General features: G+C 37.5%; 1 protein-coding gene across 2 annotated transcripts; it reads left to right on the top strand.

Moving 5' to 3' along the window:
• The first annotated feature begins 11,348 nt into the window (after nucleotides 1-11,348).
• On the top strand, nucleotides 11,349-14,767 carry LOC107800718 (protein TRANSPARENT TESTA GLABRA 1-like). 2 transcript variants are annotated; one of them, XM_016623941.2, is made up of 2 exons: nucleotides 11,349-12,594; nucleotides 14,166-14,767. In XM_016623941.2, exon 1 carries the CDS (start codon nucleotides 11,540-11,542, stop codon nucleotides 12,566-12,568), a length of 1,029 nt encoding a protein of 342 aa, XP_016479427.1. In that variant the 5' UTR covers nucleotides 11,349-11,539; the 3' UTR covers nucleotides 12,569-12,594; nucleotides 14,166-14,767. The 2 variants fall into 2 exon arrangements, with proteins under 2 accessions (XP_016479427.1, NP_001312618.1); NM_001325689.1 differs by lacking the exon at nucleotides 14,166-14,767 and having other exon boundaries at nucleotides 11,495-12,845.
• The last annotated feature ends 8,011 nt before the right edge of the window (nucleotides 14,768-22,778 follow it).

Consider the following 22,778-nt stretch of genomic DNA (forward strand, 5'->3'; position numbering starts at 1 on the left):
TATAAAAATGAGAACCAAATTAGATGATTATTTTTGGCTTGCCTCACAGCGGTGTCCGGCACCATCACGACCTTAATGGGATTTTGGGTCGTGACACCATATATATATACAAGTCAAAGATGTTTAGTATTAATTATTCTATTTTTCATTCGTTCATCACTAATAATGCATGACATAGATTAATCGATATAGGTCGAGACGTTTTATTTTTTATATTAATCTATATAGGTCAAAACGTTTTGTTTTTAATATTCATCGATGCATCTAAGTAAGTTATAAGTCGATGAATCAATTTACAAATAGATATATTTGATGACAAATTATATATACTAATTAGATTATTGCTTCTTCACAAGTCTATCCCTAAAAGAACCCGACCCTGTGGTCCTAGCGCTTCGTGTTCTTATATATATATATATATATATATATATATATATATATATACACACACACACACACACGCTTCGTTGTACTACTTTAACTACATATATAGCATGTTATAGTATATGTTAGTGTATTCATTATTTGTATTACAAAAGTATTAACAGATTACATTTATATTATTTAGATAGTAAATATTAATATGATTCAAATTAAAAGTTTGACCACGTTTGACCTATTAACTCGATTACTTAATGATAATAATTTCTTTCGTTTCTTTAATTTGTGATCCATATATATATATACATGTCAAAGATGTTTAGTATTAATTCTTCTATTTTTCATTCATTCATCACTAATAATGCATGATATTGATTAATCGATATAGGTCGAGACATTTTATTTTTACTATTTATTGATATAGGTCAAACATTTTGTTTTTAATATTCGTCGATGCATCTAAGTAAGTTATAAGTTGATGAATCAATTTACAAATAGATATATTTGATGATGATCAATTATATATACTAATTAGATTATTGCTTCTTCACAAGTCTATCCCCAAAGAAACCAGACCCTGTGGCCCTAGCTTTTATATATATATATCTTCATTGTAATACTTTAACTATATATAGCTTGTTATAGCATATGTTAGTGTATTCATCATTTGTATTACAAAATAAAGTGTTAACGGATTACATTTATATTATTTAGATAGTAAATATAAAAGTGATTCAAAAGTTTAACCAATGTTAACCTAATAACCGACCAACTTTGCTCGGTTATATTCCATAAAATAAAAAATACCAACCAAAGTTGGTCGGTTAATGCAGAAGAAGTATTTACCGACCAACTTTGGTCGGTAATTTTAAATATAAATTCTTTAAATTTTATAAAATATTTTAAATAATAATATAATTATTAAAATTTAAAAAATTGGGTCCACATTACCGACCAAAGTTGGTCGGTAATCAAAAAGTTTCTTTGACTAAGCAAGTCTGACCAGCTTGGTCAACTTATTGACCAAGTTGGTCGGTATGTAATTTTAAAAAAATATAAAAAAAAAATTTTTGTTTCCGACCAACATTGGTTGCTTTTTCTGACCAACCAACATTGGTCGGTACCGCTTGGTCGGTTTTTAGTGAATTTCTAGTAGTGCTAGATTCGAGCCGATCGGAGTCGGAAAATCGAGGGAAAGGCATTCTTATTGACTGATTGAGCGTGGCTTGCTGTAAGTGAGTTGTATAACCTTGTGTGGGGGAAAATTCCCCTTAGGATTGGTATTGGTATGATAATTGTGATGTGTTAAAAGTCGTGTATGCGAGGTGACGAGTGTGTACACGGACTAAATGTGAAAGATTATGTCTTTAAATTATGTAGATCACTGTTGCATATTACTTAAATTATTTTATCCTGATATATTCATCATCATTGATATATTTTTTTTATATTTTAATTTGCCTAACCTTTTCCTGCTAATTGTTTTACCTGTTTAGTTAAAACTTTATTTCTTTTATAGTGTGCATATTTGAAGGTTGGATTTTTTAATTTAGATATTATTAATATGAAGTATTTGACATTTAAAAATTTTGTATTGAGACAAGGTGTTAAATTGTGAAATATTATTTTTGTTGAGTTATTCATTCCCAAATATTTTGTGAAATTTTGTACTCATTGTGATTGAGCCGTGAGCTCCTTATTGTGGAAAATATTGTTGTTGTTAATTTATTTTGGCAAGTTGAAATATTTGGGCACTTGAGGTAAAAATTGTGATATATTGTGACATTGATACGCATGCGGTGGTATAAGGTCTGGGTGTTAAAATGCATGCGGTGAGATAAGGGTGGCTTGATACGCGTGGCTAGTAGGGGAACTAACTAAAAGTCATGCGGTGTGATAAGGGTGGCTAAAACGCAGAATGTTATTTCGAAAAAAATGATTTCTTTAAATTTAAATGTGAAGGCTCCCGCGATGATATAAGGAAATGAGATATTATGAATTTATTTATGATTTGGGACTACGAGGCGGCACCTCGGGAGTGCCCTTGTTGATATTTCTTTATGGCTGCATTTGCCTTTGGTTATTTCGTGTTTTCCTTAAAGTTGTAAATTTCTGTTTTCCTCCCGCGAGGTATTATTTGCCCTTATTTTTGTGTAGTTAAATTGTGACATACTACCTACTTGATTCATTCTCACTGTCATTTTATTATTATATTGTTAAACTTTTCACCCTGTCTTTTACTATTTTCAGTAGGGCCCAACCTGACCTCGTCACTATTCTACCGAGGTTAGGCTTGGCACTTACTCGGTACCGCTGTGGTGTACTCATACTACGCTTCTACACATTTTTTTGTACAGATCTAGGTACTCCCTATCAGACCAGGCATCAGTGAACTAGACGGTACACGGAGATTTCAAGGTATATTTGCTAGCGTCCGCCGACCTCGGAGTCCCTCTCTATCCTTATTATGTTGTTTTTACTTATTCTCTTTAAACTCTGATATATAGAGACACTTGAACAAATTCTTAGAAGCTTGTGACTATTTCTACCGGATTTTGGGTGTTGTAACTATTTGAATTGCAGTTTTATTTATTTTAGATTTCTATTATGTTATTCTGCATTGATAAGCTTACCTAGTCTTAGAGATTAGGTGCCATCATGACATCTTACAGAGGGAATTTGGGATCGTGACAGTAGGTGTTATATTTGTTAAGTACTACATGTTGTGGGAGCTACGCACATATGAGGTGACGGGTATTCGTGCGTATGCTAGAATTCCTAGTTATGTCCGGGTAGACTTAGACTCACGCCATGCTTTAGTTGTACTATTTGAGTTATTCTTGCCTATTTAATTTCTTTAATTTGCATCATGACCTGAGACTAGACTCGCGTAGAGTAATGGACTCACTATATTAGTCACTTGACGAGCTACTTGATTAGCCGTAGAAATTGTACTTCCCTTACGGATTTCTCCCGCATTGTGCGTATTCATCAAAAAATATTTCTTGAATTGTCACGACCCAAACTAACCCTGTCGTGATGGCGCCTATCGTGAAACTAGGCAAGCCGACTCATTTCCAAAACAAACCGATATATTCATTTCAAAGATAATTTCAAGGCTATTTAACATAAAAACATTCGTAAAGGAGTTCAAATCAAAATAAAAGTGCGAAAAAGAAAATCCCGCTATTGGGGTGTCACTAGTCATGAGCATCTACTATAATTTGTCTGACAATATTGAGACTAACATAGTCTGGAAAATAACTAAATATAACTAAAGGAAGATAAGAGGGAGAAGAGCAGGGCCGCGATCGCCAGGCAGCTACCTTGCTATCCCCGAAAAACATCTGCAACTGGAATAGTCAACGGTTGCTACCATGAATAAAACCATCAATTCAAATCTAAAAGGGCCAATGCTCTCCGTACAAGGTGACTCGGGTGAACAGTAACCCCACAGCGGCGAAAGGGCCACCACGCCTCCGTCCGGCGGCGAAAAATCACAAAATTGGTCTCAAAAGAAGCTCCTAGTCTTTGCGCACAGTCATTTAAAGACATTTTTCAACAGTTCTCAAACAAAGGCTCAATGCAAAAGTGAGCAAAAATAATGAAATCATAATCAGCCCCTCGGGCAACATCACTCATATACAGCCCCTCGGGCAAACCTCACAATCACTCGTATACAGCCCCTCGGGAAGACCTCACCATCACTCATGCCTCCCAGTCACTCAGTACTCGGCACTTGGCACTCGGTACTCTCACTCAGTAGGTACCTGCGCTCACTGGGGGTGTGTACAGACTCCGGAGGGGCTCCTTCAATCCAAGCGCTATATCAAGCCAATCATGGCATAAATCAATGAGGCCCTCGGCCTATATCAAAAATGTTGCGGCATACAGCCCGATCTCATAAATATCCTCACAAATCAGGCCATCGGCCTCACTCAGTCATAAACCTCTCCAGCCTCTCGGGCTCTCAGAAAACAAAGTATTCAGCCCAAACAACATTTATATGATGCATCAAAATAGAGTAATAGAGACTGAGTTATGCTGTAAATATGTATAAACATGACTGAGTATAGATTTTTAATCAAAAATAATGAGATGATAGCAAGAAACGACCTTTAAGGGTCCAAACAACACTGGCAGAAGGCCTAAACATGGCATCCAGCCTGGCTTACATAAATTCTTTCTAAAACACATAAGAATCATATAGTTTCAACAAAATATTCAACTTTACAGTTGATACGGGACGGACCAAGTCACAATCCCCAACGGTGCACGCTCACACGCCCGTCACCTAGCATGTGCGCCACCTCCAAATAGTAAAATGATACAAAATTCCGGGGTTTCACACCCTGAGGACCAGATTTACAATCATTACTTACCTCAATCCGAGCAAATCTCTACTCCGCAATGCCCTTGCCTATCGAATCAGCCTCCGAGCATCCCAAATCTTGCCACAAGGAATACAATACAATCAAAATAGGCTAAAGGGATCAATTCCACAAGCAAAATACCAAATTATAGCCATTATCCGAAATCGGCCCAAACCTGCCCTCCCCCCCCCCCCCCCCGGGGGCCCATGTCTCGAAATTCGACAAAAGTCACAAAACCCGAAAGCCCACTCACTCACGAGTCTAGTCATACCAAATTTACCAAAATCCGATAATACAATCCCTTTCTAAATCTCAAAATTCCATCTCAAGAACTCTTCCACTTTTTTCCCAAATTTTCACCCCAAATCACAATTTAGATGATAAAAATTAAGATATAATCATGAAATTTAACCAAAATCAAGTGAAAACCACTTACCCCAATCAACTCCCTCAAAATCCCTTCAAAAATCGCCTAAATCTATGGTCTCTAGCTCAAAATATGAAAAATGAGTTCAAACCCTAGATTTTGAAATTTAACACTGGTGCCCAGATTTCCTTAATCGCGATCGCGGAAAAGGCCTCGCGATCGCGAAGAAAAACTTCGCTCCCTCATAAATTTACTCTAAGCGAATGCATAACACCTCACACGAACACGATGCACTAGCTGCTCACACCTACGCGACCGTGAAGAGTAACACTCAAACTCCACTGATGCCTCACTTCTTCTTCGCGAACGCGACCTAGACCACGAGTTCGCGTTGCACTGCCTGATAACCTTATGTGATCGCGTCTTCATCTTTCCGAACGCGAAGAGTAATGTTAACTGACCTCTCAGATGACCTACGCGATCGCAAGATCTCCCTCGCGGACGCGATGAAGAAAAATATCTCCAATAACACCAGAAAATCTGCCAACTCCCTAAGTCCAAAAATGACCCGTTGAGCATTCGAAACACGCCCGAGGCCCTCGGGACCTCAAACAAACATACCTACCAATCCTGAAATACCATACGAACTTATTCAAACCTTCGAATCACTCAAAACAACATCAAAACACCAAATTACCCCTGGATTCAAGCCTAAGAACTTCTAAACTTTCGAATTCCACCAACGATGCTGAAACCTACCAAATCACATCCGAATGACCTCAAATTTTGCACACTGGTCTGAAATGACACCACGAACCTACTCCAACTTCCAGAAATCCAATCCGACCCCGATATCAAAATTTCCACAGCCGGCCAAAATCGCCAAAATTCTAGCTTTCGCCAATTCAAGCCTAATTCTACCACGGACCTCCAAATCATATTCCGGACATGCTCCTAAGTCCAAAATCACCTAACAGAGCTAACGGAACCATCAAAATTCAAATCCGAGGTCATCAAAATTCACCTAACGGAGCTAACAGTTGACTTTTCTAACTTAAGCTTCTACTTTAGAGACTAAGTGTCTCAATCCACTCCGAAACCACCCCGGACCGAACCAACTAATCCGATATATCATATATTATCTAAAAAGCACAAAAAGAAGAAGAAATGGGGAAAACGGGGCTATAACTCTCGAAACGACCGGCCGGGTCGTTACATGAATCTTATAACTCACACATATATTCGTGACCCGTAAAAGCTTCATATTGTATTGGGATAGGGCTGAACGCCTCAGCAACACTCTTATAGGATCGGGCCATTCGCCTTGGCAGTATCATGTATCACACTCTTATGGGATCATGTTGTTCACCTCGGGGGCAAAGTAACATATTCTTATGGGATCTAGTCATTCGCCTCGGCAGTATCATGTATCACACTCTTATGGGATCGGGCCATTCGCCTCAGCAGCATGATGTATATATTCTTATGAGATCGGGTTGTTCGCCTCGGCAATTTCATGAAACACTCTTATAGTATCGGGTCGCTCGCCTCGGTAGAATCGTGCGTAATATTTGACAAAAAGCCAATGTATCTGTGAGTTTTCCCGACTTGAGATGTGATGACCTATCTGGTGGGGACCATATTATATACTCCATTTAAGAAAGTAACCGATATTTGAGGACTTTGTGTTTACTGTTCAGATGAGGATCATATCATGTACATATATTTGTTTGCACTGTTTAATTATCATGCTTTATACTTGTTTACTTTCTACTTTATTTGATTTATTGGACCACTAGTAAGTATCGATGTCGACCCCTTGGTACTACTTATCCGGGGTTAGGCTAGATACTTACTCGGTACGCGTTGATTTACATACTCATGCTATACTTCTGCACTTATTGTGCAGGTATATATTTCTGGTGGTGTTTTAGACGCAAGGGCACAGCTATTGCGGGGACTTTACGGTGAGCTACATCCTATGTTACGATCTGCAGCACACAGAGTCTCTTTTATGTTCGTTTATGTTATCCTGTCTATTTTAAATTTCAGACAGATGTTGTATAGCTATTGTACTTCCTAGTAGATACTCATGCACTTGTGACGTTGGGTTTTGGGGATGTTCTAGAATTTGATTGTGGTTTTCTTAGCATTGACCCACTTTTATTATTTATCCTACTTAAATTGTAAGTTTTCCATGATTTTAAGGCATTAATTACTTTATCTAACAAAGATTCATGATTTCAAAAATAATAAAAATGAATAATTGAGTTGGCAATTCACCTTTGTCTTGCCTAACACCGACGTTGGGCTCCATCACGACCTATAGTGAGAATTGGGTCATGGCAATCCTGCCCTTTATCGCCTCGGCCATGGTCTTGACCTCATCCATCTCGGCCCAAAGTTGGTCAATCAAGTCTATCTTCTCTTGGACCTGCGAAGTTGCCCGTTAGTCATCACAAGTACAGCCTCAAAGATCTTTACCTTCTCGACTATTCGGCATGCTCCCGTTTCACAGATGAGGCCTCCTTCTGTGCCTTTTCCAGCTCAACTCGCAGAATTAGGAGGTCCTTGAGGGACTCATCTTGTTGTTCACTGAGAGCCATGTACATGTCCTTCTTGCAGACTTGCTCTTTGAGCTCGAACTCGAGCTAGCTGATTTCCAAGAGAGACCGAATGAAGCTTTCATGATGGAGCACCGAAGCCTAAAAAACAATGAGATCATTAGAACATGCCAAAACTTAGAAAAATTCGCAAAAGATACAAAGAATATACGTCTTACCCAGTTCAGTGCTTGTTGCGACTTATTGAAGAGGCTCGATGGGCCTACTTCGTTCATCTTCGCCTGGTCCTCCTCGGTCACCAGGCAACGAAGGTAGCTGGCCACACCCACCGGAGCGGACAGCGCCCGGGCATCCGCTGGGATAGTAAGAACGATCGTTCTCTTGCGGTCGGGATCCACACTCAAGGCAGGGAACTACCTCACTAGCTTTGGACTCAAGCTCGGCTTGCCCGCTCCCTATGGCACATCATTTTTAGGGACCTCTAGGTGACCAAGCCCGGAGTAGTCCTCCAACAAGCTCATGTCAATGCCGTCGAAGAACATGTTGAGAGCATCATCCGGGCCCGGGGCCGTCTTGTTTAATTTCTCTTTATCGGCTTGAGACTCTTTGAACATGGACTCTGTGTGGGATGGCGTCTCCGAGAGGTCGATGACACCGGCTACCTCCTTCGGGGCAAAAGCTGCTTCTCGGGAGGCCGTGGCCTCCGATCCTCCTTCTGGTTCCCGAGCTAGAGGGGAATCGACCCCTCAGCCACCTTCCCCAGTCATCGCCCGCTCTCCTTCGTCGATGGTCGACCCATGAGCAATGAAATCAAGGTCGTCATCTTCAGGGTAATCCCTGAGCCGGAAGAGGGAATCGGGGTCCGTTACCTTGGCTTTAGTATTCTTTTTGTTGCTTTTTCGAACCCGGACAACAACCCTCTTCTTCTTCACCTCGGCGTCCGGGGAGCCAGAGGATTTCCTATTTTTCTTTTTCTCCTCCTTTGCAGAAGCTTTGGTCTGTCCCGAAGCAAAGGGTTTAGCAAGCGAAGACGGGGCCTCATCCTCATCCAATGGCTGAAGCTCGGTGGTCTTGGGAAAACTTGTGAAAGGGAAAAAGACTTGGCAAATATAAAAGTTAAGTATGTAAATATAATTATTCGGGCAGAAGATTCACCATGGGAACGGGCCTCCCACTTGCCCCTCGAGAGCTTGCGCCATTCGCGCTCGAAGTAAGATATTTGTTTGCAAATCCAATCGATCCACTTCTTGAAGCGGGGGATTGCATGGGAACTTGGGTGACCGCTGCACAACGGTAGATGCATGCAATTAGAAAAAGAACAAAAGAAAATAGCAAGCACTCGAGAAGGATAAGACTTACGGGATGAGTTCTACTTTTCAGGGAACGGTAGAAATTCGGGGGGAATGTGGACTTTGGTTTTCATCCGAATGAACCTCCCCTGCCAACCTCGATCTCGATCTTCATCGATGCTCGAGAATGGAGTTTTACTTGCTCGGCAAACGAGCTTGATCAGCCCCCATCGAAAGATTCAAGGACTGTAGAGGCGAAGCAGATGGTCGAGGGTGAACCGAGGTGCTTCGGTGTTGTTTATGAAGTGGCGGAAGAGGATTACGATCCTCGAAAAGGATGGATAAATCTGCCCCAAGGTAGACCTCTACCTTTTGCAGAAGCCGAGGATTATAGGGTCCACCGGGGCAAGTGTGAAAGGGTAAGTGTAAATACTTAAATACCCCTCCATGGTAGTGGTGATGTCCTTATTGGACCCGGGAACAACCACCTCCTTGCCCTCCCAATTGCAGTACACCCGGACTATGGGGAGTATTTCTTCGGTAATTGAGGATATATACCTCCATACCCCCTCGCCCTGGTTTTCCTTACTGAAACCTTCTCGACTTTGTGGTCGTATTCGATGGAAGAACCTCCAGAAATGAAACTCTTTAAAGGAGGCTCCGAGACCACCTCAGGAACGGACACCTCGACATCCGCAGCCAGTTTGGAAGTTGAAGGGGGTTTGTTGAGGCACGGATTTAGAAGTTTTTGCCATCGGATTCTGGAAAATATGAAGATTTGAAGAAAAATATGAATATTTGAAGATGGTGATAAAGATATGAAGATCTGATTTCAAGGTTTGAAGATTTGAAGATGAAGATATGAAAATCTGGAAAGCGACGTATGAAGATTTGAAGAGTTTAGAGTTAGGTGGAGAATTCGAGGGTAAATCAAACAGCTATGAAATCGAAAAGAAAAAAAGTGAAAAAAGGATCGGAGTTTTTATAGAGGAAAAGAGTAATCAGTGTGTGACGTTTCGCATTTGAGCACAGTCAACAGGTGGCTAACACGTGTCCGAAGTCTGAACGACGCAACTGATTGGACGTTTCACTGACCCATCGACCCAGTTGTAACGTATGAAGGAAGAAACCAGAGTTAATTCATCGCTTCCCGTCGCTTCGATAAACCTACTCTCCGAATAACGAGGGGACTATCTGTGTACGGATAAAATCAGGGGCAAAGTTTTCCCTGATTCCCCGATGAGAGAACGAAGGGGAAGCACGAATCGACGAAATAATAATTGAGGCCGGGAACCCCTCATATCGAGACCCGGGAAGAATGAACGATGTATTGGAGATCGGACACGGTAAGGCGACGTGCCCCGAACCAAGTATGGCTTATGTACCTCGGGAGATATGGTGGACGGTTATGCATGACGAATATGGGGCCGTAATATTCGTCCTCAACCGGATTTTACGGCGCGAATCACATTCGGTGTTCATTATAAATCAACAATTACCGAGAAAATAATATTTTTTTTTTACCTTTTTTAGGATTTGTACTTGGATTGAAATTCTCCTACTATATAAAGGGAAAGTTGTTTTTAGTGTGGCATATTGTAACACGCATTTCAAAGCAATAAAAGTCTACTTTTGTCTTCTAGCTAGCATTGCATACTTGTTATTTTTTGCACGCGCGATCGAGCTTGTACCGAGGGTCCGATCGAGGACGAACTCTACTGTTCAATCTAAGATCAGGCTTAGCCATTACATTGTGATTGGCTTGATAGTTTATTTTGTCTTTACTTCATCTACTTGTTATTCTTAATTATTCATATTGAATCAAGCCATGTATCATTTAAACCGTGTACAAATTTAATTGTTACTCGTTTTAGGGGTAAACAAAGAAAAAACATCAATGTTGAATCTTCAAGGTTCTTTTTTCTTGGAATTTCAAAATCTGATACTAGTATGATTAAAGGTTCAAACAAGAACCAACGTTTAGAGACCAAATTCCAAGTTCTAGCCTCCGAACGTGACTGCGTCTTGGTCTTGCAGAAAACACCCAAGTCAAATCCTACTCACCCCTATTTTCCTTAATTATTTACTTATTTATTAATTTATTTGTAATCGTTATCAGAAATTCACATATTCTAATAACTTGAATTCATACTGCCTAAAGTCATTAAAAAAGTACTGTCATACCAAACATTTTTTATTTCAAAAACTCAATGTTATTAAATACTATATTTTCTTTATTAGATAGATCTTACTCTTATATTTCGAGGATAGAAAAGTTATTTCCCAAAAATTTTGGCTTAAGAAATATTTTTCTAACAGGTTGAACAACAAAAAAGAATGAGAAAATCATGTTGAAAATATTGAATAAGAACATTAATAACAACAAAATAACATAGCAGTCATTTCATCACAAATCTTTTGGTCCCTATTTTCTCGCAGAGCCAACTGCCGGTCAAAAAACACTTCGTTCTAGCAATCAAATGTAAGCACAACTGACATCCATTTCACTACCAAACCCATACACACATAATTTCCCTTCCATTTCCCCAATTCATCCCACCAAACATGGAAAATTCAAGTCAAGAATCCCACCTCCGATCTGAAAACTCCGTCACCTATGACTCCTCTTACCCCATCTACGCCATGGCCTTTTCCTCCTTCACTTCTCCCCTCCACAACCGCCGCCGTCGCATTGCCGTCGGCAGCTTCATTGAAGAATTCAACAACCGGGTCGACATTCTCTCATTCGATGAAGAAACCCTAACCCTAAACCCAATTCCAAATCTCTCCTTCGATCACCCTTACCCACCTACTAAACTCATGTTCCATCCTAATCCTTCTGCTTCCCTTAAATCCAACGACATTCTCGCCTCTTCCGGTGATTACCTCCGTCTCTGGGAAGTTCGAGAAAGTTCTATTGAACCACTTTTCACTCTCAACAACAGTAAAACTAGTGAATACTGTGCCCCTTTAACCTCTTTTGATTGGAATGAAGTTGAGCCCAGAAGAATTGGTACTTCCAGTATTGATACTACTTGTACTATTTGGGATGTTGAAAAAGGGGTTGTCGAAACCCAATTGATAGCCCATGATAAAGAGGTTTACGATATAGCTTGGGGTGAAGCTGGGGTTTTTGCATCAGTTTCTGCTGATGGATCAGTTAGGATTTTTGATTTGAGGGATAAGGAACATTCTACAATTATTTACGAGAGTCCACAACCGGATACTCCGTTATTGAGGTTGGCTTGGAACAAGCAAGATTTGAGATACATGGCTACTATATTAATGGATAGTAACAAGATTGTAATTTTAGATATTAGGTCACCAGCGATGCCTGTAGCGGAGTTGGAAAGGCATCAGGCGAGTGTGAATGCGATTGCGTGGGCTCCACAGAGTCGTAGACATATTTGTTCAGCTGGGGATGATGGGCAGGCCCTCATTTGGGAGTTGCCTACTGTTGCTGGGCCTAATGGGATTGATCCCATGTCAATGTACTCTGCTGGAGCTGAGATTAATCAAATTCAGTGGTCTGCTGCGCAACGTGATTGGATTGCTATTGCATTTTCTAACAAGTTGCAACTGCTTAAAGTATAAGGCGATTGAAAGATTGAATTTTTCATGTAAGATAACTACTACTACTGCTACTTGTATGTCTTTTGCTCAGCGGTGGGAAGGGGTTGGAGCTTGGATGTATTGTGCAACCCTTTTGGATTGCTTGACAATGTTATATGTTTAGATAGTTTCAACTTATTGTGTGTGGCAAAAGAATGAAACAGGAAAAGATGATTAAGGAGCTCCTGCTGATTCTTGCTTGTGCTAGATAATTTATTAATGAGTTATTGAATGTAGGGCACTGTGTTTATATGGTCTCACTTATTGATGTGGTTCGTGATTCTTATCATGTATACAAGTACAATTTTCTTTTGATAAGGTAAAATACGTATACATGTGCAATTTGAAATGTATTTGTTGAGTTAGGGATTCAACCTATATTGTGATGCAAGTTATGAAGTTTAACTCAAAGAAACTAGCACACTTGTACTAGCTACTAGCTAATGTGAGTTTTTTAACCAATTGTTGGATCATCAGACATCTTTAGCCTTTGCTTATGCTCTAGAGTTCTGCTTAAAATGGCTTGAATACATTTTTTTGTAAGTAAGATGGCTTTGAATGACAAATGTGCTTCAACATTAGGGGAACAAAGGGAGTACAACGTTTGAGACATGATGCTAGCATTGGTTTCCGGACACCCCCGACTTTGTAAATATTATGTATGGATCAGTGCAATTCAACCTATTGGTATTGGTGGCAAATTCGACATGCTTTTTTTTTTATAAAACTCTGTTTGACGAGAATCCTTGAGAAATGACAAAAGTTAGAAAAGGGAATACAAAAAAAAAACAAGCTTTTCATGGACATCATCCGTTACTATAAGATAACTGTATGTTGCCAGGGGATGTAACTATACTTGGAGTAGCTTGTAATATATAAAAATACATATATACTAGGCTTCTGGGAAACTAGGCTCTATGGATGCCAGTCATTCAATGTTATTCTCTATTGATTTCTTTGAGAAGTTGTTTGGGAATCTTTTTTTGTTTTCCAAATAAACCATTGTCATGGAGTTTTATAGTTCTTTCCTTGGCAAAGGAGATGAGAGTTATTGGCCCAAGTCTGCAATCCCTTCCCAAATTAGGGAAACATATAATGGAATGAGCAAAACAATATCACTGTAATAGAGAGAAATTCACTTAGTATCAAGTATCACAAATGTCTCGAGATAAATGTGTGTAATTCAAAAGAAGCACTCTTAAGAGAACCCTTACTGTAATGCCACTCACACTATGTAATTGTAGTTCTCGGATATTTTATTTCTCCTTGTGACTTGGTGATGCAAATAAAGGAACAAGATCTTATTTTGCAGGGAAAGTATACACCTCTGTTAATGTGAAGCATGAAATCAGCAGGAAATGCCAATTTCAAAGACTGATTGGACTTTCCTTTCCTCCTCCCTCATTTTTCTTTTCCGCATCAATGCTTCTTTGGATTTGTTTGCGAAGCAAATCTTTTGTTATATATTATGTCAAGCATTTGATTTTTGGGATTTCTTCTAGTTTTAGATTTTAACCCACTATTTATACATCTATTTATAATTATTCTACGGCAATTTGCTTATTTGATGGTTGTATAGCTGGTCATCTTCAAAGGAACGGATGGGGCTTTGTTCTGTTGCTGCAAATGGTGAAGAGTGGAAATAGACTTGTATTAGAGGTTAAGATATCATGGGCTTGGATGCTTGGTGGCTGTTTAGTGTGGAAAGAAACTATGAAAGGAGTCCCCAAGCCCCCGACGACAAGTGAGTCTTAATAACATAAGCGAGAATGCCGAGGTCTTGTCAATGCCTCTTCAATCATTGAATCATTGTTCAACGCTTTCTTTCACATGTCTCTGGGGTTAATGGAGAAGTTGTTTGCTGGTTTCATGACAAGTAGCTGCTTAGTGTGTCATGCCATGTTTAAAAGCTACATTTGGGGCTGTGACTGAATTTAAGATGAGAATAAATAAAGGATAAAAAAGCTCCAAGAATACTTGGAGAGTCCATAGGCTTCAGATTTGAGGTTAGAGTTATATCACACTGTACAAATGAAGGCTTGAAGCACATCTGTGATTAATCTTTTTGCTTATGTAGCTGGAAGGGCTGTAATGGGTACCATCTTTTCTTTCTTTTTTTTGAGATGGAATGGGTACCATCTTTGTCTTGTTAACAAAGTCATTTTAACTTGCTTCCTGCTCAATTTGTATCTCTTCGTGCGGCTAGAAAGTGTTCCGTCGTTTTTTCTTACTAGTGATATAAATACAACTAGTACAATTACTACTCAAGTGAAGGCTACAATGGTGGTTTTAGGTGTTGCAGATTAGAGCTATCCCAAAATCAGATGAATATGGTTCAGTTGTTACCATGTTAAAGGGTAAGAAAAAAGTTTTGTTTGTTGAAGATTATTAACTACGTACACTGACTGAATTCCCATTTCTCGACATGCAATGAAGAAAAAACAGCAATCTTCTAAAGTTTCTTTCCATGTAAAAGAAGTTATTGCCGAGTAGTGTCTTTCTTTATTGTTAAGATCTAAAGTCTAACATCCAAGTATATCACTTTTCATACCTCCTTCTCCCGAAAATAAAGAGTTTTTCCACTTTGATGACATTATTTGAAATGAGATTATTTATTTTAATTTTTAGAGTTGCCACTTGAAATTATTTACTTCCGGTGTTTCAAGTCACCGATTTAATTCGAATCCCAATTCAAGGAAGTTTGACTCTATTTATGGTCTGCGAACACAGAAGACCGGGTAAGAAATTCTGCTAACTTGGGAGAAGGTGTGAGACACTCCCGAATTCCGTGGTTTTAGCACGGTCGCTTAACAAATTATACTTGGCTCAATTATCTGGATTATTAGTACATGTTTTAAAACTTATGTGCTCTTTTTACCTTTTACCGCTTTTAATTTTATGTTTTAAGTAACTATGGAATTTATTTAAAACAAGTTATGATGTCGTACACTTGTTATTTCGTACATATTGCGACTCGCGCCACGTGAAACGCACCCGCGATTTGCAATATATTTATTTTTATTATTATTTGAAGTTGGGGTTAAGTCACGCGGACGTGCACTTGAATTTGGAATTACATATCATGACAATGTCACGGGAACCGTGCCCATAATTACAATAATTTATTAATTGCGACTAAAGCAAACTACGAAGTGATTTATTAATTATTCTTTCTAAGTTTGAGGTTTAAGTAAGGCTAGGAATTTATGGAGTAATGGTTATGAGAAAAGTGTAATATTGGATTGCTTGTTCATTTTTTTGAAGAATTGGACTTGACAACTAGCTGGTCGTTGGTCTTGGGCCTGATAGATACCAGTTCATTTGGCCCAATAAATTTATAAAAGTCCGCCTCTTATCCACTTCTTCTTAACATATCGTAAGCCCAATCTCGTTTCCACTCTAACATACTAAACAAGTAAGATTACAAATTCTTAATTTAAGGCTTATCTCCTGGCAGATTTCAATACAAGACTTATTAAGAAATCATGGGGAGAAATTTAAAAATAGCCAGATTTACAAGCGGTCATTTAAAAATAGCCACAGTTTAAAAGGTCATCGAAATTTAGTCACTTTTTATGTAAAGATAAATCTAAACAAAAACACTGTTCAAAATCCGTAAAATACTCCAGCATAATATACTGAAATTTCAGTATAATATACTGGAACTCCAGTATAATATACTGGAGCCAGCAAAGTATACCGGTCCAGCATAATATGCTGAAAGTTCATACACAAGTGCACCGAACTCTAGTATATTATGCTGGACCGGTCTCTGTTGCAGCAAAATAGTGACTATTTTTTAATGACTTGGCAAACGCCGACTATTTTTGAATGACCAGTCCGAAAACTGGCTAGCCCGTGCTATTTGCTTAGAAGAATCAGATGCAAAAATCCTATAAACTAAATCAAACTTTAACGACAAAAAACAAACATGACATAAACCAACCCAAAAGGATTTCCACGACAAAACATTGTGCTTTCTTCATTCTTGCAGTTTAGGATTCAAAAATCAAAATTAAGCACTTACATTCTTAAGAGCAAAATTAACAGAACACAAAAATATTTTACTATTCAAAGCAACGAGATAGTAACTCAAGGATTCCGAAATAGAGCAACCAAACAATTGATGGAATTTAACGAATGCATGACATTAACCCATTCATGAAAAAAAAAATGAATTTAAGAGAAGAGGATGGACCTTTTTATTAAGAAACCAACTGATTTACATAGCCGCGAACAAAGACCCAAAGTGGAAACACGAACAAGACCAAAGAACCGGGACTTCAACCGTCGACCTCGACTCGCTTCAACTAGAACTGAGAACGACCTCTCTGGCAGCCTCGAACCTCGTCGAAAACCCAAAAGAGAAGAAACGTGCTAGGCGCTTTCTTTAGAGCTGAAACACAACGACTTCGAAACTGTTTCAAAGCTGTTGTTGTTGGGATATACTATTAACCATACTGTTTAGACATAGTCTTTTATTTTTATTCTTTATGGAATAATTGTTTAATTATTTAATTTACTCAATTCAATAAAGTACTATTTTAAATAGATCATTTGTTACATGTGTGTCCTTTAGTTATGTCCTTTAGTTATGGAGTCTTAGCTCATGCACAAAAGATTAAATTGTCGGTTCTCATAATTAATAAACTATGTTCACAATCGAAAATATTATTGGACAAAATATCTTGATAATTGTAGCACAAGATTATGGTATAATTTGTCTTGATTATGGGAGTATTTTTACTCCGACTTCTTGTGCTAGTATACTTAGTGTATATTGAACGGACCAAGTTGAGAAAAGATATTTTTGTACTGAATATATATAAAATATTTTCTCTAATTCATTAAATGAGCTTATACTCCTAATCTTGATATAATTATTATGATCAATGTAATTTATTTATTGTGTTGATTTATCAAAAGATATAACTCTATCAGAGTTAATGTATGCCTAATAGATTGGACAATAATGAATAGCATTTGTGAAATAATAATTAGTTGATAGAATCCATGACTCAGTTTTGAGTATGATAATACCCCTTTATGTAAGCTTATAAGTTTTCATGTGAAAACCCCGCTGGTGGATTTTGTATCTGTCACATGAAATAGTTTAAGCAAAATTATAAAGGATTTAATTATTTGATTAAATTAAATTTTTAGTGATTTAATTTAATTAACTGGTATTTGTGACCTTAACATGGGGAGTTAAAATAAGTGTTAGTGAATTTTTCAAATTCATATTGAGGAGTTCAATTGCAGTTTTTTAGTGAAATAAATTTTAATTAATAATATTAAGAATTAATTCATCCAAATTTTCGAATTAATACTATAATTAGTAGCCTCTTATTATTTCTATGGTCCCTGCTATGCCTAGTAAAAAATCTGGACTGACTTGGGTAAAAAGTGACATTGGGAAGACGTTTTTCACCAAATAACGACCTTTTTCGAGTTGTATTGTTCTTGCCCACTCAAAGCAATTTCGTCCAAGGTTTTACTAGGATCATAGCAGAAGACTGCAGCCCTGGATTATTGCTCTGAGGAGGACCTGTGCAACGTTTTCAAGAAGTTAGTGGTTCTTAATCTCGTAATTATATCATTGTCTAGTTTACATGTATTTTATGCCTAGTTTGTATGCTTGCTTCCGCTGCGCATGTTCTAACAATTGGTATCATAGCCGTCTTACATCTAACTAGATAATGTAATACAGCATGAATAGAGTAATATTAAAATGTGTTGTTTAATGATACATGTTTGGTATGATTATTTTATGTCAAAAACTTGATTGTATTTATTAGTATTTTAATTCTGAAATTATGAATTAATATACATATGCATAAAAAGTGGTGTTATATTTAATGGCAATCTGTTTTATTGCATTTTTGTTGAATAACAATGTTGTTTTTAATAAAGACATAACTGTTTTTAAATACTATTAATTCTGTTATTATGCATAAAAAGTGGTGTTATATTTCATGACAATCTGTTTTAGTTGTGTTTTTGTCCATAATCACAGTATTATTTTAATAAAAATGTGACTGTTTTTGAATACTATTAGTTCTAAATTATGGATTAATATATGGAATTATGAACAATGGCGTTTTGAACGGGTGAAAAACATTCTGTTTTTCCTAGTTTTGTTCGAAAATAGTTTTTATATAACACTGTAATAATAATATTATTTTGAGTTCTGAAATCATGAATTAACATACATAAATATATTATGTGATTTGAACGAGTCAAAATAATCAAAACCCTTAAAAACGCCAAAAACAGAATTCTACAAATAGGTCATGAATTTGGAATTCTGAAATTCTGTCGAATTCCGATTGACCTCAAATTTAGTAGGTTCATCGAAAATGACCCAGTGAGCAATACACATGAGCTTGGCTCATGATGTACATCGTATTTTGGGCATTCAGGGTCATTTAGATGGGTTTTTGGCCATTTTTCTATTTTCTAAAAAAATTTTAATAAAAAACAATTAAGAAAACGGTGATGGTAGGGTTCAATTCCCATGGTTTCCAATCATGTTTTACAATAATATAATGAATTTATATGTTGACATAGGTCTTCTTCCACATCAGATAAGTTCATTATAGATGATTACTGTAGTTTTGCCTCTAGTTATTTGATTACTTGTATTAACTCTCCAAATGAGTTACATGTTGATTCAATGAAACTAGAGTTTATAAAAGTGATATTTACCTATCTTAAATTAACAGTTTACTCTCCTTCTGAGTTGGTCTTGTTATAATTTATGGGGTAAATATCTTACATAACTCATATATTTTGCATGAATAGTTAAGTTTTCCTAACGAATCTAACTATTCAATAAGCATAGTTATATGTGTAATGTGCTGTTTTGAATTTAATTATTCTAAATACATAACTAATAATCTATTTAATGTGAATATCTCTCAGATTAACCATGTCTTCATTCAACCCACTTACCTCAATTTTGAACCAAAACAAGTTAGAAGGACCGAATTATGTTGACTGAAAAAGAAACCTTGATATTGTCTTAACTGCTGAAGGTTACAAATTTGTAATCACTGAGGAGTGCCCAGAAAAACCTGATGAAGATACTACTGATGATCAGGTTAAGGCCTATGACAAATGGGTCAAGGCTGATGAGATGACGCAATGGCGAATGTTTTGCAACATCAGCATCAGCCTGATGGGGTCTGCTCATGACATGCTTGAAAGTATTAAAGAGATGTTCGGTGAGCAAAATCATGCGGCTAAGTAGACAACCATGAAAGCCCTTTTGAATACCAAGATGGCTGAAGGATCATCGATCAGGGACTATGTTCTGAAGATGATGGGTCTTCTGAATGAACTGGAGGTCCTTGGAGCTGTGATTGATAAGAAATCTCAAGTTGAGATGGTCCTGCGGACTATGCCTGACAGTTTTCAACAATTTCGCTTGAACTATAACATGAACAAAATGGATTTGTCACTGGCGAAATTGTTGAATGAGCTGCAAGCAGCATAATCTATTATCAAACAACAAGCTCCAGTTGTGGCACTGAATGTCGAGAAAGCTTCGATTTCTAAGTCAAAAGGCGGTAAGAAAAAGAAGAAATCTCAAAAGGTTTTGGCACCTGGAGGTGTAGCTGGTGTGAAAAAGCATCATTGCAAGCAATCTGGGCATCATAAAAAGCAATGCCATGCCTATCTGGCAAAGATGAACAAGCAAGGTAATTCGAATTTAAATGTCATTGAAACTTGTTTAGCGGCTGTCTCTACCATATTTTGGTGTGTAGATTCATGAGCCACTAATTATATCTGTACTGGGTTTCTGGAAAAGCAGTGGCTAAGTAAGAATGAAGTTTGCATTTTTTAAGCCAATGGCGAGCCAGCACCAGCTTTAGCATTAGGATATATTAGAGTTTTGCTTAGTAAAGATAGAGTTTTAGTTTTGAAAGATGTTCTCTATGTACCTTCTATTAGAAGAAATTTGATTTCGGTTTCGAAAATAATGGATGTTGGTTATAATATTTATTTTGCTAATAACTCTGTTGTTATAAAGTTTAATAAATATTTCATCTGCACTGCTACTAGAGTACATGACCTTTTTATTCTTGATATATCTCCTCATGTGCTACAACAACCAAAAAAATTAAATAACATTAATCTACCACATAAAAGAAAACGTATTTCTGAATTGAGCCAAACTTATTTATGGCACTTACGTCTAGGTCATATAAATCTAAATAGGATTACGAGAATAGTCTCTGATGGACCTTTGAGTTCATTGAAAGTGGAGGCACTGCCAACATGCGAATCCTGTTTAGAAGGTAAAATGACCAAGAGACATTTTCCCTCAAAAGGAAATAGAGCCAGCGATAAGTTAGAATTAATTCACTCTGATTTGTGTGGCCCTATGAATATACACGCAAGAGATGGTTTTGAGTATTTTGTGACTTTCACAGATGATTATTCAAAATATGGGTACATTTATCTGTTGCACCGTAAGTCTGAATGCTTTGAGAAATTCAAAGAATTTAAGACAGATTCGGAGAAAAGACATGATAAATATATCAAAACATTACGATCTGATCATGGTGGTGAATACCTTTCTGTGGAATTCATTAAATACTTATCAGATTGTAGAATTACATCTCAATTTTCTGTCCCAGGAACATCACAACAAAATGGTGTGGCAGAAAGAAGAAATAGAACCCTTATGGAAATGGTTAGATCAATGTTAAGTTATTCCGATTTACCTTCTTCCTTTTAGGGATATGCTTTAGAAACAACAAATTACATTTTGAATTTGGTTCCTTCAAAGTTAGTACCTTCACCTCCAACAGAATTGTGGACTAGGCGCAAGCTAAGTTTACGGCACATTCGGGTTTGGGGTTGTCCAGCACATGTGCTGAAAGGGAAAGCGAATAAATTGGAATCGAAGACAGAAGTATGCATTTTATTGGATATCCAAAAGGAACTAAAGGAGGTTTATTTTATTGTCCCAAATAAAAGAAGGTAATTGTTACAACAAATGCCGGATTTTTAGAATAGGACTATTTAATGAACCATATTCCTAGAAGTAAACTAGTTTTACAGGAATTAAGTAACAGAGTAATTAATGACTCATCTCTGGAACGTATTCCGGAAGCCAGTATTGACATACCACTGCACTATCATAGTGGGAGAAATGTCAATAGGCAGCAGAACGCACAAGAGTAATTGCCTGACATCTCACTACCCCAAAGTAGTGGGAGTAATATTCAGCAAACACAGATTGTTGAGCAACCTGAAATTATTCTGCAGCCTGCACTCCAGGAAGATGTTAATGATATCCCAGCACCGCAAGGTATGGAGGATAACATTGAGGCTTCAGTTCTGGAAAATGATATTGTGATTCAACAACAAAATCAGACCGCACCTGTAGTGACTAGTCGTAGTGGGAGAATTATTAAAAAACCTCTCCGGTTTGCGCTCTTGGGAGAATCTTATGATATAATCCGTGAATAGCCTAATACAGAACCTCTTAGTTACGATGAAGCACTACAGGATACAGATGCTGATAAATGAGTTGTTGCTATAAAATCTGAAATGGAATCCATGTACTTAAATCAAGTCTGAGATCTTGTAGAACTACCTACTGGAGTCAAACCCATTGGTTGTAGATGGATCTATAAGAAAAAGAGAGGAGTGGATGGAAAAGTGAAAACTTTCAAATCTAGGCTTGTTGCAAAAGGGTTTACTCAAAAAGAAGAGATCGATTATAAGGAAATATTTTCACCAGTAGCCATGGTTAAATCCATTAGGATTCTCTTATCCATTGCTGCTCATTACGATTATGAGATTTGGAAAATGGATGTCAAGAAGGCTTTTCTTAATGGAAGTCTTGATAAGTGCATCTATATGGAACAACCAGTTGGTTTCATAAAAAGTGACAATGAGCACATGTTGTGTAAATTAAATAAATCCATTTATGGATTGAAACAAGCTTCTAGAGCATGGAATACTTGTTTTGACACATCGATTAAAACTTTCGATTTTGATCAATGTGAAAATGAGCCTTGTGTCTATAAAAAGTGGGATGAAGATAAAGTTACATTTTTGGTTTTGTACGTGAATGATATTTTTCTCATAGTAAATAATGTGAGCATGTTGAATTCTGTAAATGAATGGTTGTCCTCGCGCTTTGATATGAAAGACTTAGGACAAGCGGCACATA

Source organism: Nicotiana tabacum, chromosome 4 (genome assembly GCF_000715075.1).
Source record: "Nicotiana tabacum cultivar K326 chromosome 4, ASM71507v2, whole genome shotgun sequence".
Lineage (NCBI taxonomy): Eukaryota > Viridiplantae > Streptophyta > Magnoliopsida > Solanales > Solanaceae > Nicotiana > Nicotiana tabacum.

Bases quoted from the DNA above. Each gene is read 5' to 3' on its own strand.
- LOC107800718 (XM_016623941.2), top strand. From the start codon at position 11,540: ATGGAAAATTCAAGTCAAGAATCCCACCTCCGATCTGAAAACTCCGTC.